The 23,107-nt window shown below is 50.5% G+C and overlaps 1 protein-coding gene across 1 annotated transcript in view; it reads left to right on the top strand.

Moving 5' to 3' along the window:
• rab11fip4a (RAB11 family interacting protein 4 (class II) a) overlaps positions 1–23,107 on the top strand; it is a 171,249-nt gene that overhangs the window by 111,077 nt on the left and 37,065 nt on the right. The window contains exons 4-6 of the mRNA XM_068027944.1: positions 13,552–13,778; positions 21,993–22,175; positions 22,359–22,493. Of these exons, the coding sequence (XP_067884045.1) occupies positions 13,552–13,778; positions 21,993–22,175; positions 22,359–22,493 (545 nt within the window). The remainder of the gene's footprint in view (positions 1–13,551; positions 13,779–21,992; positions 22,176–22,358; positions 22,494–23,107) is intronic.

Genomic DNA, 23,107 nt, shown 5'->3' on the forward strand with positions numbered 1-23,107 from the left:
AGAAAGTGAATGGGAGAGAGCAAAGGTGCGAATGGGAGAGAGCAGACGTGCGAATGGGGGAGAGCGGACGTGCGAATGGGGGAGAGCGGACGTGCGAATGGGGGAGAGCGGACGTGCGAATGGGGGAGAGCGGACGTGCGAATGGGGGAGAGCGGACGTGCGAATGGGAGAGAGCGGACGTGCGAATGGGAGAGAGCGGACGTGCGAATGGGAGAGAGCGGACGTGCGAATGGGAGAGAGCGGACGTGCGAATGGGAGAGAGCGGACGTGCGAATGGGGGAGAGAGCATGTCCCTCTGGCTGGGACTCAGTGATCATCGATTTAACTGAGAGTGTGAAATGTTCAGCCACAGGGGTTGTGTTTGTTTCTGGCTCCAGGGAGACTCTGATTATGGTTGTAATTCAGAGACCAGGAGCAATCTGTGGACAGTCACTGGTCGGCTGGCTGCTCAACCATGAAGTGAAGTGCGGTGTGAGTGGGGCAGAATTATTACAAATTGTGAGGCTAAAACTATCAAAGGATTTGTGTGGAATGGAATGTTTTGTATGAAGTGAGTCAGGTGGATTTAAAGTTCTGGGCTGTGCTTGCAGAGGAGGCTGAGAGTTAGTGAGTTGCCTCCGTCATGTTGGGACTTGCTGGTCCTGTCGATTGTTTGGAATTCTGTCTGGAGCAGTGCAGGGAGCTGCAGTCTGGCATCCTGAATACAGACAGGGGGAGGGGTTGGAGTTTGTGGCAGGAGTTTCTGTGAAATGAAGGAGTTGGTGTTACTGAGAACTTCCAGGGTTCTGATGATCCTCGCAGTATTATTGGAACAATGGGCTCACTGTGTGCACTGCCCTGACACTGAGCTGAGACGCTGCATTGCACAGCAAAAGAGGCAACGCATGATTCTGCACAGTTCCTGCAAACGGAGATCACTCCTGGAAAAGAAGGATCTGTTTCTGTGAATCCCCGATCACCAATTACAGCTCCAGAGACCAGCGAGAGAATGATTTCCAGTTCATCAGGTTAGCTTTCCAACATTTCCACAAACACTTCCTTTCACATCTGGTTCTTAAACTTGGAATAGGCTCATTAACCCGATGCTGTTCTCGGTGGTTAGTGTTTCTAGTTAACTCACTGCTGTTCACTGTGTAGTTAGTGTTTCTAGTTAACTCACTGCTGTTCTCGGTGGTTAGTGTTTCTAGTTAACTCACTGCTGTTCTCAGTGGTTAGTGTTTCTAGTTAACTCACTGCTGTTCACTGTGTAGTTAGTGTTTCTAGTTAATTCACTGCTGTTCTCAGGGTAATTAGTGTTTCTAGTTAACTCACTGCTGTTCTCGGTGGTTAGTGTTTCTAGTTAATTCACTGCTGTTCTCAGGGTAATTAGTGTTTCTAGTTAACTCACTGCTGTTCTCGGTGGTTAGTGTTTCTAGTTAACTCACTGCTGTTCTCAGTGGTTAGTGTTTCTAGTTAACTCACTGCTGTTCACAGTGTAATTAGTGTTTCTAGTTAATTCACTGCTGTTCTCAGTGGTTAGTGTTTCTAGTTAACTCACTGCTGTTCACTGTGTAGTTAGTGTTTCTAGTTAATTCACTGCTGTTCTCAGGGTAATTAGTGTTTCTAGTTAACTCACTGCTGTTCTCGGTGGTTAGTGTTTCTAGTTAACTCACTGCTGTTCTCGGTGGTTAGTGTTTCTAGTTAACTCACTGCTGTTCTCGGTGGTTAGTGTTTCTAGTTAACTCACTGCTGTTCTCAGTGGTTAGTGTTTCTAGTTAACTCACTGCTGTTCTCAGTGGTTAGTGCTTCTAGTTAACTCACTGCTGTTCTCGGTGGTTAGTGTTTCTAGTTAACGCACTGCTGTTCTCAGGGTAGCTAGTGTTTCTAGGTAACTCGCTGCTGTTCTCAGGGTGGTTAGTGTCTCTAGTTAACTCACGGCTGTTCTCAGGGTAATTAGTGTTTCTAGTTAACTCACTGCTGTTCTCGGTGGTTAGTGTTTCTAGTTAATTCACTGCTGTTCTCAGTGGTTAGTGTTTCTAGTTAATTCACTGCTGTTCTCAGGGGAATTAGTGTTTCTAGTTAATTCACTGCTGTTCTCGGTGGTTAGTGTTTCTAGTTAACTCACTGCTGTTCTCGGTGGTTAGTGTTTCTAGTTAACTCACTGCTGTTCTCGGTGGTTAGTGTTTCTAGTTAACTCACTGCTGTTCACTGTGTAGTTAGTGTTTCTAGTTAATTCACTGCTGTTCTCGGTGGTTAGTGTTTCTAGTTAACTCACTGCTGTTCTCGGTGGTTAGTGTTTCTAGTTAACTCACTGCTGTTGTCAGTGGTTAGTGTTTCTAGTTAACTCACTGCTGTTCACAGGGTAATTAGTGTTTCTAGTTAACTCACTGTTGTTCTCGGTGGTTAGTGTTTCTAGTTAACTCACTGCTGTTCTCGGTGGTTAGTGTTTCTAGTTAACTCACTGCTGTTCTCGGTGGTTAGTGTTTCTAGTTAACTCACTGCTGTTCACAGTGTAATTAGTGTTTCTAGTTAATTCACTGCTGTTCTCAGGGTAATTAGTGTTTCTAGTTAACTCACTGCTGTTCTCGGTGGTTAGTGTTTCTAGTTAACTCACTGCTGTTCTCAGGGTAATTAGTGTTTCTAGTTAACTCACTGCTGTTCTCGGTGGTTAGTGTTTCTAGTTAATTCACTGCTGTTCTCAGGGTAATTAGTGTTTCTAGTTAACTCACTGCTGTTCACAGTGTAGTTAGTGTTTCTAGTTAACTCACTGCTGTTCACAGTGTAGTTAGTGTTTCTAGTTAATTCACTGCTGTTCTCAGGGTAATTAGTGTTTCTAGTTAATTCACTGCTGTTCTCAGGGTAATTAGTGTTTCTAGTTAACTCACTGCTGTTCTCGGTGGTTAGTGTTTCTAGTTAACTCACTGCTGTCCACAGTGCAGTTAGTGTTTCTAGTTAATTCACTGCTGTTCTCAGGGTAGTTAGTGTTTCTAGTTAATTCACTGCTGTTCTCGGTGGTTAGTGTCTCTAGTTAACTCACTGCTGTTCACAGTGTAATTAGTGTTTCTAGTTAATTCATTGCTGTTCTCAGGGTGGTTAGTGTTTCTAGTTAACTCACTGCTGTTCTCAGGGTAATTAGTGTTTCTAGTTAACTCACTGCTGTTCTCGGTGGTTAGTGTTTCTAGTTAACTCACTGCTGTTCAGTGTAATTAGTGTTTCTAGTTAACTCACTGCTGTTCAGTGTAATTAGTGTTTCTAGTTAACTCACTGCTGTTCTCGGTGGTTAGTGTTTCTAGTTAACTCACTGCTGTTCAGTGTAATTAGTGTTTCTAGTTAACTCACTGCTGTTCACAGTGTAGTTAGTGTTTCTAGTTAACTCACTGCTGTTCTCGGTGGTTGGTGTCTCTTGTTAACTCACTGCTGTTCTCAGGGTAGTTAGTGTTTCTAGTTAACGCACTGCTGTTCTCAGGGTAGCTAGTGTTTCTAGTTAACTCGCTGCTGTTCTCAGGGTGGTTAGTGTCTCTAGTTAACTCACTGCTGTTCTCGGTGGTTAGTGTTTCTAGTTAATTCACTGCTGTTCTCAGGGTAATTAGTGTTTCTAGTTAACTCACTGCTGTTCTCAGGGTAATTAGTGTTTCTAGTTAACTCACTGCTGTTCTCGGTGGTTAGTATTTCTAGTTAACTCACTGCTGTTCACAGTGCAGTTAGTGTTTCTAGTTAATTCACTGCTGTTCTCAGGGTAATTAGTGTTTCTAGTTAACTCACTGCTGTTCTCGGTGGATAGTGTCTCTAGTTAACTCACTGCTGTTCACAGTGTAATTAGTGTTTCTAGTTAACTCACTGCTGTTCTCGGTGGTTAGTGTTTCTAGTTAACTCACTGCTGTTCTCAGGGTAATTAGTGTTTCTAGTTAATTCACTGCTGTTCTCAGTGGTTAGTGTTTCTAGTTAATTCACTGCTGTTCTCAGGGTAATTAGTGTTTCTAGTTAACTCACTGCTGTTCTCAGGGTAATTAGTGTTTCTAGTTAACTCACTGCTGTTCTCGGTGGTTAGTATTTCTAGTTAACTCACTGCTGTTCACAGTACAGTTAGTGTTTCTAGTTAATTCACTGCTGTTCTCAGGGTAATTAGTGTTTCTAGTTAACTCACTGCTGTTCTCAGGGTAATTAGTGTTTCTAGTTAACTCACTGCTGTTCTCGGTGGTTAGTATTTCTAGTTAACTCACTGCTGTTCACAGTGCAGTTAGTGTTTCTAGTTAATTCACTACTGTTCTCAGGGTAATTAGTGTTTCTAGTTAACTCACTGCTGTTCTCGGTGGATAGTGTCTCTAGTTAACTCACTGCTGTTCACAGTGTAATTAGTGTTTCTAGTTAACTCACTGCTGTTCTCGGTGGTTAGTGTTTCTAGTTAACTCACTGCTGTTCTCAGGGTAATTAGTGTTTCTAGTTAATTCACTGCTGTTCTCAGGGTAATTAGTGTTTCTAGTTAACTCACTGCTGTTCTCGGTAGTTAGTGTTTCTAGTTAACGCACTGCTGTTCTCAGGGTAGCTAGTGTTTCTAGGTAACTCGCTGCTGTTCTCAGGGTGGTTAGTGTCTCTAGTTAACTCACGGCTGTTCTCTGTAGTTAGTGTCTCTAGTTAACTCACGGCTGTTCTCAGTGGTTAGTGTTTCTAGTTAACTCACGGCTGTTCTCTGTGGTTAGTGTTTCTAGTTAACTCACGGCTGTTCTCAGTGGTTAGTGTTTCTAGTTAATGCACTGCTGTTCTCAGGGTAGTTAGTGTTTCTAGTTAACTGAATTCTGTTCTCAGTGGTTAGTGTCTCTAGTTAACTCACGGCTGTTCTCGGTAGTTAGTGTTTCTAGTTAACTCACTGCTGTTCCGGTTGAGTGCCTGAGTAAGTGTGAGATTGTGGTGAGCTCTTGTTGGAGGGACAGCATCTCCTGTCTTTTTAATTTGAAAACAAGCTGAGTCGGGCTCACTGAGCAGATATAAAGAGCCAAACCCTCAGATTTAGGTCTGTCAAAGGTTGAGAGAAGTTTTTGGCTCACGTCAGTGCTGAGCCCCTGACTTGTACAATAGAATCATAACATGATAGAGTGCAGAGGGAATAGGGAATGATTGTTCAGTGTCTGTTACTGGGCTAGTAACTCAGAGGCTGGGGAGTGATGTGGAGCCATAAGTTCAAATCTTATCAGGGCAGCTGGGTTATTTAAACTAAATTTAAAGTTAATTAAATAAATCTAGAATATCAAAAGCTAGTATCGTTTATAGAAACTATGTAATTTACCAGATTGTTGTAAAAACCCATCTGGTTCACTAATGTCCTTTCGGGAAGGAAATCTGCTGTCCTTACCTGGTCTGGCCTACATGTGACTGCAGACCCACAGCAATGTGGTTAACTCATACATGCCCTCTGAAATGGCCGAGCAAACCACTCAGTTGTTAAGAAGTTGGCTCACCGCCAGCTTCTCAAGAGCTATTAGGCCTTGGAACTATATCGCCGTTCCTTCACTGTCACTGGGTCAAAATCCTGGAACTCCCTTCCTAACAGCACTGTGGGTGTATCTACCCCACATGGACTGCAGCGGTTCAAGAAGGCAGCTCACCACCACCTTCTCAAGGGCAATTAGGGATGGGCAATAAATGCTGGCCTGGCCTGGCCAGCGACACCCACATCCCATGAAACAAAAAGAGGAGGAGGTAATTCGGCCCATTGAGTCCATGCCAGCTCTCTGTGGAGCAGTCCAGTCTGTCCCATTCCCCTGCAAGTTTATTTCCTGAAGTGCCCATCCAATTTCCTTTTAGATATAATACACAAACTGAAAAAACTACCTGAATCTCTGTCAATCCCTACACCTAATGATGCTGATTCAGAACTTTCAGAGACTAATGTCTTGTCGTCATGGGCACTTTCCACCTGTGAATTTGGACTGTTGGTTCCAGCAGCCTCTCTGGCAGGCCCTGTCCTCACCAGGCAAGGAACAGACCCAGTAGGAGTAAACAGCTCAGCTTGATGTTCCCCTCCCTAACCTGGATGCTGAGCTTAATTCCAGTATCCATGTGGGAGCAGCACAGGCAAGGACTCAATCCTGGTTTCTCATGCTCTGTGTGACTCAAGGTTAAATCTGGGCCCTCTCATCCCTAAGAGACAGTTCCAGATTTCCACCACCCTTTGAGTGGAAAACTGTTTCCTGACATCAAGCTCAATGGCTTGGCTCTGCTTTTAAGGTTATCCCCCCTTGTTCTGCTCCTCCCCCACCAGATAGTTTCTATCGACCCTAAATCCTTTAATTGTCTTAAACACAATTACATCACCCCTTATTCTTCTATACTCGAGACTATAAGCTGAGTCTATGCAATTTCTCCTTAAAATTAAACTGTTTGGCCTGGTATCTTTCTGGTGAATCTGCACTGCACCATCTCCCGGGCCAGTATATCCTTCCTGAGGTGCGGAGCCCAGAACTGAACACAGTTTCCAGAGGGGTCTGTGCAGAGTTTTCTATAAACTGTAACATAACTTCCACCCCTTTGTACTGCAGCCCTTTTGAGGTGAAGGTTAATTTTTCATTATTTTTTTTCTTGATTGTTGTACTGAACACTAGATTTTTTAATGATTTCTGTGCACGGACACCCGCTGCTGGTCTTGACTTGGTGACAGAGTGGGAGAGAGGTTGTCACGACAACGGGTCCCACTTCCCTCTTACACAACACAGTCCGAGTCTGAATGCCAGGAACATTCCCTCTGGCGATCTCCTGCGTCGAAGATGCTCGACCGAGTCACGTATAATCAGCTGAGACCCTCAATATCCAGATGCTTTGATAGCAGGAGGTGGGGCTGTGATTCTGGGAGTATTCAAACTCACTGCTGTGAAAGTCTACGCCCAGGAGGGCGGGGCAGGTGACAGCAACAGCTGATGAAGCAGAAACATGTCATCTGAGCAAAGTGGACCAGGCGACTGTCTGACTCACTCTGCGACTCTATCCTGCATCTCCAAAACCACAGTGTGTGAAGCCTGGGGGCCTCCCCTCCCAAGATCAAACCTTTCCCTGTTCACATTGACTGCAAAGTGTATGGAAGGTGATGAATGGGTCTCATGCACAGCTCAGGGATAAGGAGGAGCAAGGCAGGGTAGTTCAGAGAAGCAACTGTCACTGTGGCTCCATTCGCAGTACCTCTCCCACCTGAGTCACAAGGTTGTGGATTCAAGACCTATTCCAAAAACAGGAGCACAAAGCCACGCCAGTGCAGTACTGAGGGAGTGCTACACTGTCAGAGGGTCAGTACTGAGGGAGTGCTACACTGTCAGAGGCTCAGTACTGAGGGAGTGCTGAACTGTCAGAGGGTCAGTACTGAGGGAGTGCTGCATTGTCGGAGGGTCAGTACTGATAGTGGGCTGCACTGTCGGAGGGTCAGTACTGAGAGAGTGCTGCACTGTCGGAGGGTCAGTACTGAGGGAATGCTGCATTGTCGGAGGGTCAGTACTGAGAGAGTGCCGCACTGTCGGAGGGTCAGTACTGAGGGAATGCTGCATTGTCGGAGGGTCAGTACTGAGGGAGTGCTGCATTGTCGGAGGGTCAGTACTGAGGGAGTGCTGCACTGTCGGAGGGTCAGTACTGAGGGAATGCTGCATTGTCGGAGGGTCAGTACTGAGGGAGTGCCGCACTGTCGGAGGGTCAGTACTGATAGTGGGCTGCACTGTCGGAGGGTCAGTACTGAGAGAGTGCCGCACTGTCGGAGGGTCAGTACTGAGGGAATGCTGCATTGTCGGAGGGTCAGTACTGAGGGAGTGCTGCATTGTCGGAGGGTCAGTACTGAGGGAGTGCCGCACTGTCGGAGGGTCAGTACTGAGGGAGTGCCGCACTGTCGGAGGGTCAGTACTGAGGGAGTGCCGCACTGTCAGAGGGTCAGTACTGAGGGAGTGCCGCACTGTCGGAGGGTCAGTACTGAGGGAGTGCCGCACTGTCGGAGGGTCAGTACTGAGGGAGCGCCGCACTGTCGGAGGGTCAGTACTGAGGGAGCGCCGCACTGTCGGAGGGTCAGTACTGAGGGAGCGCCGCACTGTCGGAGGGTCAGTACTGAGGGAGCGCCGCACTGTCGGAGGGTCAGTACTGAGGGAGCGCTGCACTGTCGGACGGTCAGTACTGAGGGAGTGCTGCACTGTCGGACGGTCAGTACTGAGGGAGCGCTGCACTGTCGGAGGGTCAGTACTGAGGGAGCGCTGCACTGTCGGAGGGTCAGTACTGAGGGAGCGCTGCACTGTCGGAGGGTCAGTACTGAGGGAGCGCTGCACTGTCGGAGGGTCAGTACTGAGGAAGCGCTGCACTGTCGGAGGGTCAGTACTGAGGGAGCGCTGCACTGTCGGAGGGTCAGTACTGAGGGAGCGCTGCACTGTCGGAGGGTCAGTACTGAGGGAGCGCTGCACTGTCGGAGGGTCAGTACTGAGGGAGCGCTGCACTGTCGGAGGGTCAGTACTGAGGGAGCGCTGCACTGTCGGAGGGTCAGTACTGAGGGAGCGCTGCACTGTCGGAGGGTCAGTACTGAGGGAGCGCCGCATTGTCAGAGGGTCAGTACTGAGGGAGTGCTGCACTGTCGGAGGGTCAGTACTGAGGGAGCGCTGCACTGTCGGAGGGTCAGTACTGAGGGAGTGCTGCACTGTCGGAGGGTCAGTACTGAGGGAGTGCTGCACTGTCGGAGGGTCAGTACTGAGGGAGTGCTGCACTGTCGGAGGGTCAGTACTGAGGGAGTGCTGCACTGTCGGAGGGTCAGTACTGAGGGAGCGCTGCACTGTCGGAGGGTCAGTACTGAGGGAGTGCTGCACTGTCGGAGGGTCAGTACTGAGGGAATGCTGCACTGTCAGAGGGTCAGTGCTGAGGGAGTGCTGCATTGTCAGATTCGGTTAATATGCTGTAGTGTTGTTGTGAGACTTCGGGAGGGTTGATAACCCGCTCTTTATGGATACACAGTGGGTTGTTGTCAGACTGAGTTTCTCTCCTACCAACACTGACCAGGCAGCAAATTGAGGACAATGCCTGACATCATACAGCTGCAAGGAGTTCGATGCTCCATTGAACACTGGTAGTTAAATATTTAATGAGCTGAATTAATATCAATAATCGACAGGAGATTGGTGTTAACCTGTGCCAGTGACACCGGCACTTAACCTGAAACACATAAAATATCGTCAGAAAAAATTCACCACAACTGTCTCACATCAGGGGTTACTGAGTGACAGTGTGAGGGAGCTGGATTAACATCAGTAGAGATACAGTCAGTAACACAGGGTGCAGGGGGAGAGGGATTACTGAGTGACAGTGTGAGGGAGGTGGATTAACATCAGTAGAGATACAGTCAGTAACACAGGGCGCTGGGGGGAGAGGGGTTACTGAGTGACAGTGTGAGGGAGCTGGATTAACATGAGTAGAGATACAGTCAGTAACACAGGGTGCTGGGGGAGAGGGATTACTGAGTGACAGTGTGAGGGAGCTGGGTTAACATCAGTAGAGATACAGTCAGTAACACAGGCCGCTGGGGGGAGAGGGGTTACTGAGTGACAGGGTGAGGGAGCTGGATTAACATCAGTAGAGATACAGTCAGTAACACAGGGTGCAGGGGGAGAGGGATTACTGAGTGACAGTGTGAGGGAGCTGGATTAACATCAGTAGGGATACAGTCAGTAACACAGGGCGCTGGGGGGAGAGGGGTTACTGAGTGAGTTTGTGGGAGCTGGATTGACATCAGTAGAGATACAGTCAGTAACGCAGGGCGCTGGGGGGAGAGGGGTTACTGAGTGACGGTGTGAGGGAGCTGGATTAACATCAGTAGAGATACAGACAGTAACACAGGGCGCTGGGGGAGAGGGGTTACTGAGTGACAGTGTGAGGGAGGTGGATTAACATCAGTAGAGATACAGTTAGTAACACAGGGAGCTGGGGGGAGAGTGGTTACTGAGTGACAATGTGAGGGAGCTGGATTAGCTAACACAGGGAGCTGGGGGAGAGGGGTTACTGGGTGAGAGTGTGAGGGAGCTGGATTAGCTAACACAGGGAGCTGGGGGGAGAGGGGTTACTGGGTGAGATTGTGAGGGAGATGGATTAACATCAGTAGAGATGCAGTCAGTAACACAGGGAGCTGGGGGAGAGGGGTTACTGAGTGACAGTGTGAGGGAGCTGGATTAGCTAACACAGGGAGCTGGGGGAGAGGGGTTACTGGGTGAGAGTGTGAGGGAGCTGGATTAGCTAACACAGGGAGCTGGGGGGAGAGGGGTTACTGGGTGAGATTGTGAGGGAGATGGATTAACATCAGTAGAGATGCAGTCAGTAACACAGGGAGCTGGGGGAGAGGGGTTACTGAGTGACAGTGTGAGGGAGCTGGATTAGCTAACACAGGGAGCTGGGGGAGAGGGGTTACTGGGTGAGAGTGTGAGGGAGCTGGATTAGCTAACACAGGGAGCTGGGGGGAGAGGGGTTACTGGGTGAGATTGTGAGGGAGATGGATTAACATCAGTAGAGATGCAGTCAGTAACACAGGGAGCTGGGGGAGAGGGGTTACTGAGTGACAGTGTGAGGGAGCTGGATTAACATCAGTAGAGATACAGTTACTAACACAGGGAGCTGGGGGAGAGGGGTTACTGGGTGAGAGTGTGAGGGAGCTGGATTAGCTAACACAGGGAGCTGGGGGAGAGGGGTTACTGAGTGAGAGTGTGAGGGAGCTGGATTAACATCAGTAGAGATACAGTTACTAACACAGGGAGCTGGGGGAGAGGGGTTACTGAGTGAGAGTGTGAGGGAGCTGGATTAACATCAGTGATACAGTCAGTAACACAGGGCACGGGGGAGAGGGGTTACTGAGTGACAGTGTGAGGGAGCTGGATTAACATCAGTAGAGATACAGTTAGTAACACAGGGAGCTGGGGGAGAGGGGTTACTGAGTGACAGTGTGAGGGAGCTGGATTAACATCAGTAGAGATACAGTCAGTAACACAGGGAGCTGGGGGGTGGTGGGGGAGAGGGGTTACTGAGTGACAGTGTGAGGGAGCTGGATTAACATCAGTAGAGATACAGTTAGTAACACAGGGCACTGGGGGGAGAGGGGTTACTGAGTGAGAGTGTGAGGGAGATGGATTAACATCAGTAGAGATACAGTCAGTAACACAGGGAGCTGGGGGAGAGGGGTTACTGAGTGACAGTGTGAGGGAGCTGGATTAGCTAACACAGGGAGCTGGGGGAGAGGGGTTACTGAGTGACGGTGTGAGGGAGCTGGGTTAACATCAGTAGAGATACAGTCAGTAACACAGGGTGCAGGGGGAGAGGGATTACTGAGTGACAGTGTGAGGGAGCTGGATTAACATCAGTAGAGATGCAGTCAGTAACACAGGGAGCTGGGGGAGAGGGGTTACTGAGTGACAGTGTGAGGGAGCTGGATTAGCTAACACAGGGAGCTGGGGGAGAGGGGTTACTGAGTGACGGTGTGAGGGAGCTGGGTTAACATCAGTAGAGATACAGTCAGTAACACAGGGTGCAGGGGGAGAGGGATTACTGAGTGACAGTGTGAGGGAGCTGGATTAACATCAGTAGAGATGCAGTCAGTAACACAGGGCGCTGTGGGTAGAGGGGTTACTGAGTGACAGTGTGAGGGAGCTGGATTAACATCAGTAGAGATACAGTTAGTAACACAGGGAGCTGGGGGAGAGGGGTTACTGAGTGACAGTGTGAGGGAGCTGGATTAACATCAGTAGAGATACAGTCAGTAACACAGGGAGCTGGGGGAGAGGGGTTACTGAGTGACAGTGTGAGGGAGCTGGATTAACATCAGTAGAGATGCAGTCAGTAACACAGGGCGCTGTGGGGAGAGGGGTTACTGAGTGACAGTGTGAGGGAGCTGGATTAACATCAGTAGAGATACAGTTAGTAACACAGGGAGCTGGGGGGAGAGGGGTTACTGAGTGACAGTGTGAGGGAGCTGGATTAACATCAGTAGAGATACAGTCAGTAACACAGGGAGCTGGGGGAGAGGGGTTACTGAGTGACAGTGTGAGGGAGCTGGATTAACATCAGTAGAGATACAGTTACTAACACAGGGAGCTGGGGGAGAGGGGTTACTGGGTGAGAGTGTGAGGGAGCTGGATTAGCTAACACAGGGAGCTGGGGGAGAGGGGTTACTGAGTGACAGTGTGAGGGAGCTGGATTAACATCAGTAGAGATACAGTCAGTAACACAGGGCGCTGGGGGGGAGAGGGGTTACTGAGTGAGAGTGTGAGGGAGCTGGATGAACATCAGTAGAGATACAGTCAGTAACACAGGGTGCTGGGGGGAGAGGGGTTACTGAGTGAGTTTGTGGGAGCTGGATTGACATCAGTAGAGATACAGTCAGTAACACAGGGCGCTGGGGGGGAGAGGGGTTACTGAGTGTGAGGGAGCTGGATGAACATCAGTAGAGATACAGTCAGTAACACAGGGTGCTGGGGGGAGAGGGGTTACTGAGTGAGAGTGTGAGGGAGCTGGATTAACATCAGTAGAGATACAGTCAGTAACACAGAGTGCTGGGGGGCGAGGGGTTACTGAGTGAGAGTGTGAGGGAGCTGGATGAACATCAGTAGAGATACAGTCAGTAACACAGGGTGCTGGGGGGAGAGGGGTTACTGAGTGAGTTTGTGGGAGCTGGATTGACATCAGTAGAGATACAGTCAGTAACACAGGGCGCTGGGGGGAGAGGGGTTACTGAGTGAGAGTGTGAGGGAGCTGGATTAACATCAGTAGAGATGCAGTCAGTAACACAGGGCACTCTGGGGAGAGGGGTTACTGAGTGAGAGTGTGAGGGAGCTGGATTAACATCAGTAGAGATACAGTCAGTAACACAGGGAGCTGGGGGGAAAGGGATTACTGAGTGACTGTGAGGGAGCTGGATTAACATCAGTAGAGATACAGTCAGTAACACAGGGCGCTGGGGGGAGAGGGGTTACTGGGTGAGAATGGGCCAATGAAGTTGAGCTGCAGATCAGCCATGATCTCATTCAATGGCAGAACAGGCTTGTGGGGTCGAATGTCTTCCTCCTGTTTATGTGTAAAACTCATTACAGGAACTATCCAATCTGTAATAATGTGAGTTTGTTATGTTCCTCTGGGATGTTGTTAGTGTTCACCCTCCTGCCCTCACTCTTGTGTCTAACTGGTAATGGGTCGAATAATTGAAAGTGAGTTTAGTTTGATGTTGTTATTGAGTTAGTAACACCTCCTGTTCCAAACACAGCAACAAGTCCACAGCCTTGTCTTACTTTCAATTTCCAAACCATTGTCACTATTTATAAAAATCCTTTTGTTTCTTTGAACTTTGGTTTGTCAGATTCCCAAACTTTTGATATTCGAATGTTTCTTGTGTGTCTGGGTCTGTGAATGGACTGTCAATATTTTCTACCTAATCGTGGGGCTTGAGGTTTGAGACAAGGATCTGTATTAACAAAATTCAGTGACATCTATTTACAGGAGCCTTTGCTCACTGATACTTGCTGACCTTTCTTGTGGGATCCCAAACTTCCCGAGCAACCCTGACCCTTTTTCTAAATCAGCTCTGTTTCCCTGCAGGCCACTCCGGTCACACTCAGTGGATTCCTGGATTGTCAGTCTGCCTTCAGTGAGGGAGAACTCGACACAGATGACGACGCCATGACACTTGCCCAACAGGCGATTCACCATGAGTCTGACATGGACAGCGCCATTGAGAGCGCCCAGAATTCAGAGACAGTGGACACAGGCAGAGAGGAGCAGAAGGACTGTCATATGGCCTGTTTGATCCTCCCGAGTAGTGAACAGTGAGTGACTAAACCCTGACCTAGAGGGAAAAACCGAAAAACAGACATTGTGGTGACACAACACTATCCCAAGGAGTAGAGCAAATTGGAGATATCTGTTAGCGATAGAGGGGGAATCAACCAGGGTTCCTGCTCCTGATCACTGTCCAGTGACCCCTGGGTTAGAGAGAGAGGGGGAAATCAGTCAGGGTTCCTGCTCCTGATCACTGTCCAGTGACCCCTGGGTTAGAGACAGGTGGCAAATCAGCCAGGGTTCCTGCTCCTGATCACTGTCCAGTGAACCCTGGGTTAGAGAGAGAGGGGGAAATCAGCCATGTTTCCTGGTCCTGATCACTGTCCAGTGACCCCTGGGTTAGAGAGAGAGGGGAAATTAGCCAGGGTTCCTGCTCCTGATCACTGTCCAGTGACCCCTGGGTTAGACAGAGAGGGGAAATCAGCCAGGGTTCCTGTTCCTGATCACTGTCCACTGACCCCTGGGTTAGAGAGAGAGAGAGGGAAATCGGCCAGGGTTCCTGCTCCTGATCACTGTCCAGTGACCCCTGGGTTAGAGAGAGAGGGGGAAATCAGCCAGGGTTCCTGCTCCTGATCACTGTCCTGTGACCCCTGGGTGAGAGAGCGAGGGAAATCTGCCAGGGTTCCTGCTCCTGATCACTGTCCAGTGACCCCTGGGTTAGAGAGAGAGAGGGGAAATCAGCCAGGGTTCCTGCTCCTGATCACTGTCCAGTGACCCCTGGGTAAGAGAGAGAGGGGGAAATCAGTCAGGGTTCCTGCTCCTGATCACTGTCCAGTGACCCCTGGGTAAGAGAGAGGGGGAAATCAGTCAGGGTTCCTGCTCCTGATCACTGTCCAGTGACCCCTGGGTTAGAGAGAGAGGGAAATCAGCCAGGGTTCCTGCTCCTGATCACTGTCCAGTGACCCCTGGGTTAGAGAGAGAGGGAAATCAGTCAGGGTTCCTGCTCCTGATCACTGTCCAGTGACCCCTGGGTAAGAGAGAGGGGGAAATCAGTCAGGGTTCCTCCTTCTGATCACTGTCCAGTGACCCCTGGGTTAGAGAGAGCGGGATATCAGCCAGGGTTCCTGCTTCTGATCACTGTCCAGTGACCCCTGGGTTAGAGAGAGAGAGGGGAAATCGGCCATGGTTCCTGCTCCTGATCACTGTCCAGTGACCCCTGGGTTAGAGAGAGAGAGGGGAAATCGGCCATGGTTCCTGCTCCTGATCACTGTCCAGTGACCCCTGGGTTAGAGAGAGAGAGGGGAAATCGGCCATGGTTCCTGCTCCTGATCACTGTCCAGTGACCCCTGGGTAAGAGATAGAGGGGAAATCAGTCAGGGTTCCTGCTCCTGATCACTGTCCAGTGACCACTGGGTTAGAGAGAGAGGGGAAATTAGCCAGGGTTCCTGCTCCTGATCACTGTCCAGTGACCCCTGGGTTAGAGAGAGAGAGGGAAATCAGCCAGGGTTCCTGCTCCTGATCACTGTCCAGTTACCCCTGGGTTAGAGAGAGAGGGAAATCAGCCAGAGTTCCTGCTCCTGATCTCTGTCCAGTGACCCCTGGGTTAGAGACAGGTGGGAAATCTGCCAGGGTTCCTGCCCCTGATCACTGTCCAGTGACCCCTGGGTTAGAGAGAGCGAGGGAAATCGGCCAGGGTTCCTGCTCCTGATCACTGTCCAGTGACCCCTGGGTTAGAGAGAGGGGAAATCAGCCAGGGTTCCTGCTCCTGATCACTGTCCAGTGAACCCTGGGTCAGAGAGAGGGGAAATCAGCCAGGGTTCCTGCTCCTGATCACTGTCCAGTGACCCCTGGGTTAGAGAGAGAGGGGAAATTAGCCAGGGTTCCTGCTCCTGATCACTGTCCAGTGAACCCTGGGTCAGAGAGAGGGGAAATCAGCCAGGGTTCCTGCTCCTGATCACTGTCCAGTGACCCCTGGGTTAGAGAGAGAGGGGAAATCAGCCAGGGTTCCTGCTCCTGATCACTGTCCAGTGACCCCTGGGTTAGAGAGAGAGGGGAAATTAGCCAGGGTTCCTGCTCCTGATCACTGTCCAGTGAACCCTGGGTCAGAGAGAGGGGAAATCAGCCAGGGTTCCTGCTCCTGATCACTGTCCAGTGACCCCTGGGTAAGAGAGAGAGGGGGAAATCAGTCAGGGTTCCTCCTCCTGATCACTGTCCAGTGACCCCTGGGTTAGAGAGAGAGGGGAAATTAGCCAGGGTTCCTGCTGCTGATCACTGTCCAGTGACCCCTGGGTTAGAGAGAGAGGGAAATCAGCCAGGGTTCCTGCTGCTGATCACTGTCCAGTGACCCCTGGGTTAGAGAGAGAGAGGGGAAATCGGCCATGGTTCCTGCTCCTGATCACTGTCCAGTGACCCCTGGGTTAGAGAGAGAGGGGAAATTAGCCAGGGTTCCTGTTCCTGATCACTGTCCAGTGACCCCTGGGTTAGAGAGAGAGGGGAAATTAGCCAGGGTTCCTGTTCCTGATCACTGTCCAGTGACACCTGGGTTAGAGAGGGAGGGGGAAATCAGCCAGGGTTCCTGCTGCTGATCACTGTCCAGTGACCCCTGGGTTAGAGAGAGAGGGGAAATTAGCCAGGATTCCTGCTCCTGATCACTGTCCAGTGACCCTGGGTTAGGGAGAGAGGGGAAATCAGCCAGGGTTCCTGCTCCTGATCACTGCCCAGTGACCCCTGGGTTAGAGAGAGGGTAAATCAGCCAGGGATCCTGCTCCTGATCACTGTCCAGTGACCCCTGGGTTAGAGAGCGAGGGAAATCGGCCAGGGTTCCTGCTCCTGATCACTGTCCAGTGACCCCTGGTTTCGAGAGAGAGGGGAAATCAGCCAGGGTTCCTGCTCCTGATCACTGTCCAGTGACCACTGGGTTAGAGAGAGAGGGGAAATCTGCCAGGGTTCCTGCTCCTGATCACTGTCCAGTGACCACTGGGTTAGAGAGAGAGGGGGAAATCAGTCAGGGTTCCTGCTCCTGATCACTGTCCAGTGACCACTGGGTTAGAGAGAGAGGGGAAATCTGCCAGGGTTCCTGCTCCTGATCACTGTCCAGTTACCCCTGGGTTAGAGAGAGAGGGGAAATTAGCCAGGGTTCCTGCTCCTGATCACTGTCCAGTGACCCCTGGGTTAGACAGAGAGGGGGGAATCAGTCAGGGTTCCTGCTCCTGATCACTGTCCACTGACCCCTGGGTTAGAGAGAGTGAGCGAAATCAGCCAGGGTTCCTGCTCCTGATCACTGTCCACTGACCCCTGGGTTAGAGACAGGTGGGAAATCTGCCAGGGTTCCTGCCCCTGATCACTGTCCAGTGACCCCTGGGTTAGAGAGAGAGGGGAAATCAGCCAGGGTTCCTGCTCCTGATCACTGTCCAGTGACCCCTGGGTTAGAGAGAGAGAGGGGAAATCAGCCAGGGTTCCTGCTCCTGATCACTGTCCAGTTACCCCTGGGTTAGAGAGAGGGGAAATTAGCCAGGGTTCCTGCTCCTGATCACTGTCCAGTGACCCCTGGGTTAGAGAGAGAGGGAAATCAGCCATGGTTCCTGCTCCTGATCACTGTCCACTGACCCCTGGGTTAGAGAGAGAGGGAAATCAGCCAGGGTTCCTGCTCCTGATCACTGTCCAGTTACCCCTGGGTTAGAGAGAGAGGGAAATCAGCCAGAGTTCCTGCTCCTGATCTCTGTCCAGTGACCCCTGGGTTAGAGACAGGTGGGAAATCTGCCAGGGTTCCTGCCCCTGATCACTGTCCAGTGACCCCTGGGTTAGAGAGAGAGGGGAAATCGGCCAGGGTTCCTGCTCCTGATCACTGTCCAGTGACACCTGGGTGAGAGAGCGAGGGAAATCGGCCAGGGTTCCTGCTCCTGATCACTGTCCAGTGACCCCTGGGTTAGAGAGAGGGGAAATCAGCCAGGGTTCCTGCTCCTGATCACTGTCCAGTGAACCCTGGGTCAGAGAGAGGGGAAATCAGCCAGGGTTCCTGCTCCTGATCACTGTCCAGTGACCGCTGGGTAAGAGAGAGAGGTGGAAATCAGTCAGGGTTCCTGCTCCTGATCACTGTCCAGTGACCCCTGGGTTAGAGACAGGTGGGAAATCAGCCAGGGTTCCTGCTCCTGATCACTGTCCAGTGACCCCTGGGTTAGAGAGAGAGGGAAATCAGCCATGGTTCCTCCTCCTGATCACTGTCCAGTGACCCCTGGGTTAGAGAGAGCGGAATATCAGCCAGGGTTCCTGCTGCTGATCACTGTCCAGTGACCCCTGGGTTAGAGAGAGAGGGGGGAAATCGGCCATGGTTCCTGCTCCTGATCACTGTCCAGTGATCCCTGGGTTAGAGAGAGAGGGGAAATTAGCCAGGGTTCCTGCTCCTGATCACTGCCCAGTGACCCTGGGTTAGAGAGAGAGGGGAAATCAGCCAGGGTTCCTGCTCCTGATCACTGCCCAGTGACCCCTGGGTTAGAGAGAGGGTAAATCAGCCAGGGATCCTGCTCCTGATCACTGTCCAGTGACCCCTGGGTTAGAGAGAGAGGGAAATCAGCCAGGGTTCCTGCTCCTGATCACTGTCCAGTGACCACTGGGTTAGAGAGAGAGGGGAAATCAGCCAGGGTTCCTGCTCCTGATCACTGTCCAGTGACCCCTGGGTTAGAGAGAGAGGAGAAATCGGCCAGGGTTCCTGCTCCTGATCACTGTCCAGTTACCCCTGGGTTAGAGAGAGAGGGGAAATTAGCCAGGGTTCCTGCTCCTGATCACTGTCCAGTGACCCCTGGGTTAGACAGAGAGGGGGGAATCAGTCAGGGTTCCTGCTCCTGATCACTGTCCACTGACCCCTGGGTTAGAGAGAGAGAGCGAAATCAGCCAGGGTTCCTGCTCCTGATCACTGTCCAGTTACCCCTGGGTTAGAGACAGGTGGGAAATCAGCCAGGGTTCCTGCTCCTGATCACTGTCCAGTGGCCCCTGGGTTAGAGAGAGAGGGATATCAGCCAGGGTTCCTGCTCCTGATCACTGTCCACTGACCCCTGGGTTAGAGACAGGTGGGAAATCTGCCAGGGTTCCTGCCCCTGATCACTGTCCAGTGACCCCTGGGTTAGAGAGAGAGAGGAAATCAGCCAGGGTTCCTGCTCCTGATCCCTGTCCAGTGACCCCTGGGTTAGAGAGGGGAAATTGGCCAGGGATCCTGCTCCTGATCACTGTCCAGTGACCCCTGGGTTACAGAGAGAGGGAAATCAGCCAGGGTTCCTGCTCCTGATCACTGTCCAGTGACCCCTGGGTAAGAGTGAGAGGGGGGAATCAGTCAGGGTTCCTGCTCCTGATCACTGTCCAGTGACCCCTGGGTTAGAGAGAGAGAGAGAGAGAGAGAGGGGAAATTTGCCAGGGTTCCTGCTCCTCATCACTGTCCAGTGACCCTGAAGGTTAGAGAGGGGGAAATCTGCCAGGGTTCCTGCCCCTGATCACTGTCCAGTGACCCCTGGGTTAGAGAGACGGGGGGAAATCAGCCAGGGTTCCTGCTCCTGATCACTGTCCAGTGACCCCTGGGTTAGAGAGAGAGAGGGGGAAATCAGCCAGGGTTCCTGCTGCTGATCACTGTCCAGTGACCCCTGGGTTGGAGAGAGAGGGAAATCGGCCATGGTTCCTGCTCCTGATCACTGTCCAGTGACCCCTGGGTTAGAGAGAGAGGGGAAATCAGCCAGGGTTCCTGCTCCTGATCCCTGTCCAGTGACCCCTGGGTTAGAGAGAGAGGGAAATCAGCCAGGGTTCCTGCTCCTGATCACTGTCCAATGACCCCTGGGTTAGAGAGAGGGGAAATCAGCCAGGGTTCCTGCTCCTGATCACTGTCCAGTGACCCCTGGGTTAAAGAACAAAGAACAAAGAAAATTACAGCACTGCAACTGGCCCTTCGGCCCTCCAAGCCTGCACCGATCCAAATCCTTTATCTAAACCTGTCTCCTATTTTCTTAGAGTCTGTATCTCTTTGCTTCCTGCCCATTCATGTATCTGTCTGGATACATCTTAAAAGATGCTATCGTGCCCGCGTCTACCACCTCCGCTGGCAACGCGTTCCAGGCACCCACCACCCTCTGCGTAAAGAACTTTCCACGCATATCCCCCCTAAACTTTTCCCCTCTCACTTTGAACTCGTGACCCCTAGTAATTGAATCCCCCACTCTGGGGAAAAAGCTTCTTGCTATCCACCCTGTCTATACCTCTCATGATTTTGTACACCTCAATCAGGTCCCCCTCAACCTCCGTCTTTCTAATGAAAATAATCCTAATCTACTCAACCTCTCTTCATAGCTAGCGCCCTCCATACCAGGCAACATCCTGGTGAACCTCCTCTGCACCCTCTCCAAAGCATCTACATCCTTTTGGTAATGTGGCGACCAGAACTGCACGCAGTATTCCAAATGTGGCCGAACCAAAGTCCCATACAACTGTAACATGACCTGCCAACTCTTGTACTCAATACCCCGTCCGATGAAGGAAAGCATGCCGTATGCCTTCTTGACTACTCTATTTACCTGCGTTGCCATCTTCAGGGAACAATGGACCTGAGCACCCAAATCTCTCTGTACATCAATTTTCCCCAGGACTTTTCCATTTACTGTATAGTTCACTCTTGAATTGGATCTTCCAAAATGCATCACCTCGCATTTGCCCTGATTGAACTCCATCTGCCATTTCTCTGCCCAACTCTCCAATCTATCTATATTCTGCTGTATTCTCTGACAGTCCCCTTCACTATCTGCTACTCCACCAATCTTAGTGTCGTCTGCAAACTTGCTAATCAGTCCACCTATACTTTCCTCCAAATCATTTATGTATATCATAAACAACAGTGGTCCCAGCACGGATCCCTGTGGAACACCACTGGTCACACGTCTCCATTTTGAGAAACTCCCTTCCACTGCTACTCTCTGTCTCCTGTTGCCCAGCCAGTTCTTTATCCATCTAGCTAGTACACCCTGGACCCCATGCGACTTCACTTTCTCCATCAGCCTACCATGGGGAACCTTATCAAACGCCTTACTGAAGTCCATGTATATGACATCGACAGCCCTTCCCTCATCAAGCAACTTTGTCACTTGCTCAAAGAATTCTATTAAGTTGGTAAGACATGACCTTCCCTGCACAAAACCATGTTGCCTATCACTGATAAGCCCATTTTCTTCCAAATGGGAATAGATCCTATCCCTCAGTATCTTCTCCAGCAGCTTCCCTACCACTGACGTCAGGCTCACCGGTCGATAATTACCTGGATTTTCCCTGCTACCCTTCTTAAACAAGGGGACAACATTAGCAATTCTCCAGTCCTCCGGGACCTCACCCGTGTTTAAGGATGCTGCAAAGATATCTGTTAAGGCCCCAGCTATTTCCTCTCTCGCTTCCCTCAGTAACCTGGGATAGATCCCATCCGGACCTGGGGACTTGTCCACCTTAATGCCTTTTAGAATACCCAACACCTCCTCCCTCCTTATGCCGACTTGACCTAGAGTAATCAAACATCTGTCCCTAACCTCAACATCCGTCATGTCCCTCTCCTCGGTGAATACCGATGCAAAGTACTCGTTTAGAATCTCACCCATTTTCTCTGACTCCACGCATAACTTTCCTCCTTTGTCCTTGAGTGGGCCAATCCTTTCTCTAGTTACCCTCTTGCTCCTTATATATGAATAAAATGCTTTGGGATGTTCCTTAACCCTGCTTGCTAAAGATATTTCATGACCCCTTTTAGCCCTCTTAATTCCTCGTTTCAGATTGGTCCTACATTCCCGATATTCTTTCAAAGCTTCGTCTTTCTTCAGCCTCCTAGACCTTATGTATGCTTCCTTTTTCCTCTTAGCTAGTTTCACAATTTCACCTGTCATCCATGGTTCCCTAATCTTGCCATTTCTATCCTTCATTTTCACAGGAACATGTCTCTCCTGCACGCTAATCAACCTCTCTTTAAAAGCCTCCCACATATCAAATGTGGATTTACCTTCAAACAGCTGCTCCCAATCTACATTCCCCAGCTCCTGTTAGTGAGAGGGGTAATCAGCCTGGGTTCCTGCTCCTGATCACTGTTTTGTCAATCCAGTGTTCTGGTCCAGGTATGGCACTAGGTTAGGGTGTCTCGCTGGGATGTGATCGATGACTCCTGCTCCATGTCCGTGTCCCATTCCCACCTCGCCAGATGTCGCAGATTGACCCGGATACGAACTCTGACCCAAACTGTCTCTTTCCCTTACCAGGCCCAATGCTGACAATCTCTCAGCAGCCTCGCAGCCGTCTACTGGCTCCCTCGTCAGCAGCGAGGAACAGTTTGAGGATTACGGAGAAGGCAATGATGCTGACTTCCTTCCCAGCAGCCCCTGTCCCGATGATGACAGCAGAACAAACGGTTCCTCGGACCTGGGATCCTCCGTTTCTTCCAGGTCAGCAACAGGACCCTCCTCAAACATGAGGGAGACCGGGTAAAGGGGTTCGAGAGTGAACGGGGCGGGGGGTTTACAGGGTGAACTCAGTGAGATTTGAGCAGTCCAGGAGCAGAGAGTGAATTGTGAGTCTGTGATCAGGATTGTTGATGAATTATTGACTGATTACTCGTGCTTCTACAGTGCTGGTCAGACCCCGCAGAAGATCCGACATATGTTTGGTAGTGAGTTCCTGGACGTGTACTGCTCACAGTGCAGAAAGAAGATTCATCTGCTCAACGACCTCGAGGCACGGCTCAAAAAATTAAAAGCAAACAGGTGACTGCAATGGGCCCCTGGTAACCCGGTACCTTTGACCCTCCGGTAACCCGGTACCTTTGACCCTCCGGTAACCCGGTACCTTTGACCCTCCGGTAACCCGGTACCTTTGACCCTCCGGTAACCCGGTACCTTTGACTCTCCGGTAACCCGGTGTTTTAACCAACCCAGTAACCCGGTACCTTTGACCCTCCGGTAACCCAGTACCTTTGACCCTCCGGTAACCCGGTGTTTTTAGCCCCCTGGTAACCTGGTGTTTTTAGCCCCCTGGTAACCCGGTGTTTTTAGCCCCCTGGTAACCCGGTGTTTTTAACCCCCTGGTAACAGTGTTTTAACCAACCCAGTAACCCGGTGTTTTTAACCCCCTGGTAACAGTGTTTTAACCAACCCAGTAACCCGGTGTTTTTAACCCCCTGGTAACAGTGTTTTAACCAACCCAGTAACCCGGTGTTTTTAGCCCCCTGGTAACCTGGTGTTTTTAACCCCCTGGTAACAGTGTTTTAACCAACCCAGTAACCCGGTGTTTTTAACCCCCTGGTAACAGTGTTTTAACCAACCCAGTAACCCGGTGTTTTTAACCCCCTGGTAACAGTGTTTTAACCAACCCAGTAACC

The sequence above is a fragment of the Heterodontus francisci genome, unplaced genomic scaffold (genome assembly GCF_036365525.1).
Source record: "Heterodontus francisci isolate sHetFra1 unplaced genomic scaffold, sHetFra1.hap1 HAP1_SCAFFOLD_405, whole genome shotgun sequence".
In the NCBI taxonomy this organism is placed as follows: Eukaryota; Metazoa; Chordata; class Chondrichthyes; order Heterodontiformes; family Heterodontidae; genus Heterodontus; species Heterodontus francisci.